We start from the raw sequence: 9,647 nt of genomic DNA on the forward strand, positions 1-9,647 counted from the left end.
CACACTCTCATTCACTTGCTCATTCATTTTCCTCTCTCTCTTTCTACCCCTAGAAGGTCCCTGCTCACCCTGAAGTCACCAAGGACATAGATGGGCCTGGAGTAGGGGTGGGGGCTCTGCCCCAGGTGGGGTGATAGCTCAGGCATTACAAATTGGCTCCAAAGACCTACTGCATGCCTGGCTCTGTCATTTGGCTTCCTTAGCATAGGCCTGGGTCTAGAAGGACAGACAAGGCATAGCTGGAACCTAGACATTGGACATGCTCAGACAGGACATGCTGGAGGCACATAGGCCCCACCCCCTCTGCTGAACTCAGTTCCCCCGTCTGAGGAATGGAAGGAACTCAGTCTGCCAGGCCCATCGAGTGAGCTGATGTGAGGGTTAGGAGGAGGAACAGTAGTCACTCAGCAAACACAAGTCACAGGTCAGACTGGGAGATAGTGTGTCAGGTGGGGGAGGCCAGATGCTTGTGGACTACAGCCTTTGCCTACCACCCGAATATCGATCCTGCCCAAGGCTCAGTCAGGGGTCCCAGCTGAGAATCAGGCCTGGGGTTGTGGTAAGGTCCCTGGGGTCTGGCTGGAGCCCTGTTTCCTGACTGAGGCCATCATGCTGTACCTAGCCAGGGGAAGCACTAGGTTAAGCACAAAGCCCAGCATATCCCTCCCATTCCCTAAACCCAAACTTCCTTCTCAAGCAGCCCCCCAACACACACACACACACACACACACACACACACACACACACACCACCCTTGCAGGGCCAGCTTGGGATACCCTCACTCCCCCTGCCACTCCTGCACCCTCATTAGATGGAGCTTGGCAACATGGCAACAAGCCCACCCTCTGGGTTCCCCCCACATTCAGTCCTGGGTCCTCACCTCCATTCATTCTCTCTCTCTCTCTCTCTCTCTCTCTCTCTTTAAATATATTTTATTGATTTTTTACAGAGAGGAAGGGAGAGGGATAGAGAGTTAGAAACATCGATGAGATAGAAATATTGATCAGCTGCCTCCTGCACACCTCCTACTGGGGATGTGCCCGCAGTCAAGGTACATGCCCTTGACCGGAATCGAACCTGGGACCTTCCAGTTCACGGGCCAATGCTCCAGCCACTGAGCCAAACCGGTTAGGGCTCCATCCACTCTCTTACCAGCCCCTCAGGCTTTGCCCAACTGGACCCTCCTTCTCCCAGCTCCCCACATCTCTCCCATCAGAGAAGCCTCGCTGGCCTCCCATAGTCCACTTCTCATTCACAAACACAAGGAAACTTTGAAAGTACTGGTCAGACGCCATTCCTCCCCTGCTTCAATAGCTGCCATGGCTCCCCAGTAACCGCATCATAAGACCTGTCTCCTCCATTTACCCTCCACTCTCATCCCCCCAGGTCTCGGCACATGCAGTTCTCCTGCCTGGAGCACCTTTCCTGACTTGCCATCCTTCACAGCACAGCTTCCTCAAGGAAGCCCTCCTGCCTGCCCTTCACCCATCAGGAGCCTCCTGGGACCTCCCTGAGATATGTCTATCACCAAAGGAAAAGCACTAATAGCTGGCGGTTCCTCTAATTCAGGGATCAATGGCCAAATGTCAGCGGAGGGTATAGCACAGGTGTAGCCCAAAGGGGCCCTTCTCGTTACTTCCATCCAAACTCCCACTTACTGAGAAGGACTGACTCCCGGAGAGGTGCAGCACCTCCCCACCCCACCCCACAGGCCTGCCCGCAGACTGGGAGATCCAGGTATTGAAGCTTGTACACGGATGTGTACGTGGGACCGACTGCAGCGACACGGGTGCCCACCTCTTTGGGACTCAGTTTCCCCTCCGGCTCCACCCTGGAGACTCAGAGGCTCCAGAGCGAGCGCGGACCTGCGCAGCAGAGAGAAGTGGGGGGAGGGGGGAGCACGGAGATATCCCCGCAGAGGCGGAGGCCGCGCCCCCTACCCTCAACCCAGAAAGCGCGCCGCTTACTTATCTCACTCAAGCTGGGCTGGGCTGGGCTGGCGGACACCCATGGGTGCCCCTCCCTCGGCGCAATTCCGAGACCCCGCTGGAGATCCTGGCGCTCCTGGGCCAGGGCGGCCGCGGGGCGCTGGCTCCGGGATTCCGGGGTCTTGGCGGCGTGAGCAAGTGGCTCTGGGGAGGACAAAGGCCGGTGCGGGCCTGGCAGGCGGCGCCGCCACTCAGGGCGCTGGGCGAGACCACCGCGAGCGGGGGAGGATGCGGGATGCGGGATGCACGCGAGGCGGCCAATGGAGGCGCGGGAAGACGGGCTGGTGCCATGGCAACAGCCAATGGCGGCCCGGGGCGGGGACCGGCGGCGGCCGCGGGGCTTCTGGCCTCCTCGCGCGTTCAGGGGCTGCGTGTGCGGGCGTGGTGGTGGTGGCGGGGGGCGGGGGTCGGGGGAGATGAAGCCCCCAGGGGAAAGGGGCGCCCGGAGAACCAGGACCCCGTGTCCCCCACCGCATTCCGCGGTAAAAGGACTCGGACTCTTAGAAGGTCCCACGGCAGGATCAGCATAATTTGAGAGTAAAACATCCAGGCTTGAGTGTTACATCAGCATCTTGCTGCGGGGGAGCTCCAGGGGCAGGGGCAGAAGCAGGGGCCGGTCAGCCCTGCCCCTCGCATTCGGCCCAGCAGTGTGTGGATGGGTCAGGGTGAGACAGCGCTTAGGATCCAGAGTGGATGAAACCCTGCCACTGGTGGGGGAGGGGGAGCAAGAGGGTGGGCAGGCATCCTGGGGAGCGCCTGGGACCCTGCGTTTCTCCTCATTTTTCCTTGTCTCCTGGCAGAGCGACAGCTCCGCCACGGGCATCTGCCTTGACTCCGTGTCTTCCCCCACATTTCTCCGTTTCTCTCCATCTATCTCATCTCTTTCTTCCTATGTCTCTGTACCTCACCCCACCCCTAATTCACCCTCACAGAAGGGAAGCCAGAGGAGGGAGGAGTCTGGCGTCTCAGGAATACATGTCCCCAGCTGCTCAGATCCTTGATGGGTCTACGGAGACCACTAGAGGATTTAACACCCGAGGCCAGAACCTGCAGCTGCAGCCCAGTCATTCCTACTGCTGACACGTGCACACCCTAAAGGATGGAATGCAGATTTGGGGCCTACCTCTGTCTTTTCCTGGCTTCAGGGGCCAGGGAAAATTGCTCACTTCGAGACCCTCAGTTTCCCATCTGTCAAATGGGGAGGCAGTTGCAGCCTTTGCAATGGCTGGTGCTAGGGACCACAGGAGGAGCACAGGATCACGCAGTTTCCTGCTGGGTCTGCTGCAGGAGGCCCTATGTGTCCATCCCGGGCCAGCAATGCTGGAGGCCCCAGTGGACTCAAGTCTGACGGTCCCAGAGCCTCCAGAGCCAGACACAGTTGTCACCATACTGTGGGGTTGGGAAGTTGGTGCAGAGAGTATCAGGCTCTTTCTGGAGGCTGGGAAGGCCGAAATGAGAGGGCAACACCAGCTCTAACGAGAGGGCAACACCAGCTCTGGGCCTCCTCAAGATGCATAAGAATTGGCCCTGGGATCAAGGAGGGAAAAGGCATTCCAAGCTGAGGGAACAGCATGTGCAATACCTGGAGTGAGAAACTAGAGTTCATCCAGGGGATATGCTCTTCTGGTGGGGCCAAGGAGCACGGCAGGTGGTAGGGCTGGACTGGGGGAGATATGAGGTGTTTGAAGCAGGGCAAATTTCAGCTGGTGCAGCACAGTGGTTGAGTGTCAACTCATGCACCAAGAGGTCACCAGTTCGATTCCTGGTCAGGTACATGCCCAGGTTGTGGGCTCCATCCTAACAGGGGACATGCAGGAGGAAGCTGATGTTTCTCTCTCATCAATATTTCTATTTCTAGCTCCCTCTCCCTCTGAAAAGTCAATTAAAACATATTTTAAAACAGGGCAAACTAGGCAAAGCTGAAATGGGAAAGGGGAGGGGACAGAGCTCAGGGCTCTGGCTTCAGCTCTGCCTTGATATCCTTTTGTAACCTGGGGCATGCCACTCTCTGGCTTCAGTTTCTCATTTGTTCACTGGAAGGTGGGTTGGAGAATCCCTATCCCCACATCTCAGTGAACTAAGTCTCACCTTCCCCACCCAGTCTAAGATGTCACTGCTCCCCAGACTCCTCACAGCCAGAACCTTAGAGCTGGTAGGCGCTTGGAGGGTCCAATGGCCAGTCCTGCCCTCATACATATGGAGAAACTGAAGCTCAGGGCAGGGAATACATTGCTTGAGTTCATGCAAGAGTCCCACGAGGCCCTAAGCCTCCCTTCCTCCCCTATCTGGGCATGGTGGGAGACGGAGGGGATATGGGGGCCGAGACCCCAAGGCAGGATGCCCTGGTCCATAATGTTCTCTTGAACATTATGTCTCTGACATCCCCCAAATCCTTGACCCTGTAAATCTTTGAGCGACAGCCACACTCAGGCATCACTGGAAATTCTATAACCATGAGAACTTCAGGAATCCCTACACCCCCTCCCCAAGATCCCAGGCCCAATCTCAAGGGGCTGAGAGACACTCATTGCACAGTGCCCAGGCCTAGCAAGGAAAGGCCCTTCCCAGACACCCACATCATCACTGCTGGGCTCTCAAGAAGAAATCTGAATCATGGGGCTGGTTTCTTCCCATCCCCAGAGACAACCCCCCCATCCCAACACATTGTAGTGTCACTCATGGAGTGTCTTTGGGCTTTCTGAGTCTGACCTCAGGCATCTCTGCCCCTTTGATCTCCGTGCTTCCCCAGTGAGCCTCTTCGATGTGCCAGGGACTGGGGGGAAGAACCAGAGGCATCCCCTACTCGGAGCTGGGTAAGGGGCTAGCGCCGCTAGAGGGAAGCAGGAAGGCACCAGGTCATCATTAGACCTTGGACAAGTCTCGGGTTGGATGACCAGGCAGGGCCCTGACAAGTGAGGAGGGAATGCCCCTGGGGGGTGTAGGGGGGACGAGGACGGACAGTCTAAGCCGCGCCCCCCAAATCCGACTCTGGTTGGGTGGCCTGACCAGGGTCCTGAGCCTCACTTTCATGGGTGAGGAGGGGGCTGGTGCGTGGCCCCGTCAGCACCGCGGACAGCTCCTCCCGGCCTCTAGGTAGTATCCTCGGAGGGCGCTTCCGCCCCGCAATTAGGTGCCTGGCGCAGCTCCGGATGTGACCTTGGGCTCCCCGCTGCACCCCTAGACTCAGTTTCATCTTAAATAGGGATGTTATGGTTGCAAGATTCAGAACGACTCTGGAGACCGGCAAACAGCTAGGGCCCAGTGACATGGATATTATTTGGAAGAACATCAACATCCGCAAACGTGGTGGTAGGCCCTATGCTTGGGGTTCAGCAGAGGAAACTGAGGACCGGAGAGGCGCAGGGCGTGGCCAGAACCCCAACCCAAAGCCTGTTCGGGAAGGAGCCTCGGCACAGCGCGCTCCTGCCGTAGCCCCCACTGCCGCAGCCGGTCTCGGAGTCCACACTTTGGGTCGGGGACTGGGGGGGGGGGGGTCTCCCTCCGAGGCCGAGTGCTGGGCCCAGCGAGGCTGCGCTTGCGCAGATCAAGAGGAGGGGGTCACTGCAGTGTAGGGGAGGGTCTCCCAGCCTTGCCAACAGCCTGAGGCGGTTTCCCTGGCAACGGTCCCGTTGCCCCTGCGCGAGACCCCAGACTCATCAAGCCGAGGTGCGCAAGCCTGTGCGCCCTCTGCCGCCGTCGGGACCACTGTCCCCGCGGTCCGCACCCCTTAGCTGCGCCCAGGGCCGGACCCGTATCCCCGCAGCCGGGCCCCCGCGCCCTACCTGGTCCCGGAAGAAGGCCGAGTGCAGCAAGCTCAGGAGCCCCAGGAGCCCCATGGAGCAGTGGCCGCCTCGGACCGGCCGGTGCCCCGCCCTCGGCAGGAGGAGTGGGGAAGGCGGGTGTGGAGATGGGGGTGGGGTGAGGATGGGGGATGGCGGCAGGGACGCCCTGCGCCTGCGTGGAGGGGACGGGGAGGGTCACTCAGCAGGCTAGAGCCAGGGCTCCTAGAAAGGGTCGAATGAAGGGGTCTTGGGGACCTGCAGGAGCGAGGAAAAGGAGTCCCGCCGCCGGACTGATGACCCGGGAGGGGCGGGTCAAGGAGATCCCAAGGGAGATGGAGGGCGTGTGAGCAGAGAAGGGGGTCAGGATTGGGGAACCCTAGAAAGGTGAAGAAGCCCTAACCGGTTTGGCTCAGTGGATAGAGCGTCGGTCTGCGGACTGAAGGGTCCCAGGTTCGATTCCGGTCAAGAGCATGTACCTTGGTTGGGGGCACATCCCCAGTAGGAGGTGTGCAGGAGGCAGCTGAATCGATGTTTCTAACTCTTTATCCCTCTCCCTTCCTCTCTGTAAAAAAATCAATAAAATGTATTTTTTTAAAAAAGAAAGAAACGTGAAGAAGGGCTCCGTGGTGTTGAAGGAAGAGCGGGGAGGGGCTCCCATGGGAGCTGGGAAGGGGTGCGGTGTGGGGAAGTGGGAACTCAGGGAGGAGGGGTCCCGCCTGGAACGGAGGGAAGCAGAGGGGCGTTGCCCTTGGACAGTGGCCTGCAGAAGCCCAGGCACCTCCTCTAGTTTGCCCAAGAGAGGGCTGTGCGTTCCTTTCAATAGTCATTCAGCAAAGGTTGGCTGTGTGCCTGCTTTTGCCAGGCTCTGAGCTGGGCGCTGGGCATGAAAGCGCCTGATGAGGCTGCAACACCCATAAACATTCCAAAAATCATTTAACAAACATATATTAAGCACCTGTGCAATGAACAAAACAGTCAAAACCCCTGAGGGTGGGCCTTAGCCAGTTTGGCTCAGTGGATAGAGTGTGGGCCTGTGGACTGAAGGGTCCTGGGTTTGATTCAAATCAGGGGCGAGTACCTCGGTTGCAAGTTCCTCCCAGGCTGGGGCCCTGGTGGGAGTTCATGCAGGGGGCAACCAATGTGTTTCTCTCACATCGATGTTTCTCTCTGTCTTTCCCTCTTTCTTCCACTCTTCCTAAAAATTAATGGAAAAATATCTTCGGGTGAGGATTAAAAACAAACTAACTAAAATCCTGGGCATGGGAAACTGACATTGAGGGGAAGGGTCGAAAGTCACGGAGAAGACAACGTATGCACTAGCCGTGAGGTCTGAGGAGGAGACAGCAGGGGGTGGGGGGCGTGGGGCTGCTGGGAAGGGCACTTGAATAGAGACGAGAGTGGTGACTCAAGTGGGAAGAGCATCCAGACGGAAAGAACACCCAATGCCAAGGGAAGGAGCTGGTCGTGCAGGGTCCCGTGGGCACGTAAGGATTTGGGTTTTTATCCTGAGGGACATAGGAGCCATGGAGGGCGGTTGGCAGAGCCGGGACTTGTGGATGAGGTGATCTCTGGAGCTTTACGGTGGCAACTGGGAGGACAGTCTGTAGGGTACAGAACCAGGTACAGAACACCTGACTCAGGTGTTCACAGGCAGCCCTCTAGTGGCTGCGGAAAGAACAGACCACGGGAGGTGTGAGTAGACCAGGGCAGAGGGGGCTGCGCAGGTCCAGGAGGGATGGTGGGGGTCCCAGAGCGGGTGTTATTCTGAACTGTGCTAAGTCCTGGGAAGGCAAAGAACAAGCATCAAGAAGAGAATGGGGTACAGCCAGTGTTGCTCAGTGGTTGAGCATCGACACATAAACCAAGAGGTCATTGGTTGGATTCCTGGTTAGGGCACATGCCAGGGTTACAGGCTGAATCCCCAGTAGGGCAGTGTGCAGGAGGCAGCTGATGGATGTTTTTCTCTCACTGAAGTTTCCATCTCTCCACCTCCTTCCCTTCCTCTCTCTCTCTGAAATCAATAAAAACACATAACTAAAAAGGGGGTGCTTCTTTGGCAGGGATAGTGAGGACAGGCTTCTGTGAGCAGGTGCCATGCATCTGTGGAAAAGACATCTGGGCAGGGCCTGAGGCACAGCCCATGCAAAGGCTGGACAGTGGAACAAGTTGGGAGAGTCTGGAGAGCTGCAGGCAGGTGGGCAGGCAGGGCTTCATGGGCCACAGTGGACTCTGGGCTTTATTCTGGGGCCTGGGGAAGTCAAGGGAGAATGACTTCTGTATTTTTTCAAATTGACATCTGTCTAGGTGGGAGATGGTGGAGGCCTGGCCAGGGTGGTAGCAGTGGGGGCCTTGGGAAGTGGCTGGATCCAGGACAGGTAACAACAGAAAGGGAGGAGCTTCCTAAGATGGTGGGGGTGGGGTGGGGCAGGTTTGGGGAAAGTGGGCTACAGCCCAGGGTAGTGAGAGCAGAGGGGCAGATTGGGGAGGGACTGGACACCAAGGTGGGAATGTGGCCAGAAGGTTTGAAAGCAGAGCCTGGGCCATAGGGCAGGAGAGAGTTCCTGTGGTGAGACAACCAGGGTTATAAAGGCTCTTTCCAGCCCCCTAGACTCCCTAGTAATGCTCCTGGACTAGAGTGCCACCTGGCAGCTGGGGCATGCACCCCAGTCTGAGTAGGACACCCTATTCGCTTCCCTTGTAATGGTGTCAAGGGAGGCCTCAAACGGATCCAGGTCTTTGGCATGGAACAAGAAGGACTTCAAGCCCTGACCGTTTTGGCTCAGTGGATAGAGCAGGGGTGGTCAAACTTTTTGATTCGAGGGCCACAATGGGTTCTTAAACTGGACCAGAGGGCTGGAACAAAAGCATGGATGGAGTGTTTGTGTGAACTAATATAAATTCAAAGTAAACATCATTACATAAAAGGGTACGGTCTTTTTTTTTTAGTTTTATTCATTTCAAACGGGTTGGATCCGGCCCGCGGGCAGTAGTTTGCCCACGGCTGGGTTAGAGAGTCGGCCTGTGGACTCAAGGGTCCCGGGTTTGATTCTGATCAAGGACATGTACCTTGGTTGCGGGCACATCCCCAGTGGGGAGTGTGCAGGAGGCAGCTGATTGATGTTTCTCTCTCATCCATGTTTCTGATTCTCTCTATCCCTCTCCCTTCCTCTCTGTAAAAAATCAATAAAATATTTTTTTTAAAAAAGGACTTCAAGAGCATGACAGAAAGATTTAGCAAAAGTTTACTAAAGTGATAGTATGCACTCAAAAGTGAGAGTGGGTGACCTTGGAGAATGAGACACATCGATGGGGTCTAGGGGAAAGGTTTTTGTTTTTTTGTTTTGTTTTGAAATAGATTTTATTGATTTTTTACAGAGAGGAAGGGAAAGGGATAGAGAGTTAGAAACATCAATGAGAGAGAAACATTGATCAACTGCCTCCTGCACGCCCCCTACTGGGGATGGAGTCTGCAACCCAGGCATGTGCCTTGACCAAGGATCGAACCCAGGGCTCTTCAGTCCACAGGCTGAGCTCTATCCACTGAGCCAAAACAGCTAGGGCTGAGTGAAAGGTTTTTATTAAACTGGGTCAAGGGGTATAGGGTGGTCCTCTGCTTTTGATGCTGGTGGGCTGATTATATACACTGGTTGTCCCACTCGTTCATGTTCCTCCTTTCCAGATAGCGATATTTTTTGTCCTCTCAATTACAGGAAATTGAGAAGGGGGAAGTGGGGAACAGGTGTTCAGTGAAGGTCATATCTGTGATGTTGCAGACAAGATAGAGAAGGGGGAGGGGTAGAGCTTGAGGCTTTGGCTCCTTATTTTAACTTTCCTGCCTCTAGTTTCTAGCCTGAAGCCTATCCAGTCTTAGGCGGCC

General features: G+C 56.3%; 1 protein-coding gene across 3 annotated transcripts in view; it reads right to left on the reverse strand.

Moving 5' to 3' along the window:
* Positions 1–5,824, reverse strand: part of APC2 (APC regulator of WNT signaling pathway 2) — a gene marked incomplete at its 5' end in the record, with an annotated part of 25,333 nt that extends 19,509 nt beyond the window's left edge. For all 3 annotated transcript variants that reach the window (XM_081090918.1, XM_081090916.1, XM_081090917.1), the window contains one exon: positions 5,771–5,824. In XM_081090918.1, coding sequence (XP_080947044.1) covers positions 5,771–5,824 — 54 coding nt within the window. The remainder of the gene's footprint in view (positions 1–5,770) is intronic.
* Between the last annotated feature and the right edge of the window lie 3,823 nt (positions 5,825–9,647).

The sequence above is a fragment of the Myotis nattereri genome (genome assembly GCF_964212035.1).
Source record: "Myotis nattereri genome assembly, chromosome: 5".
Taxonomy (NCBI): domain Eukaryota; kingdom Metazoa; phylum Chordata; class Mammalia; order Chiroptera; family Vespertilionidae; genus Myotis; species Myotis nattereri.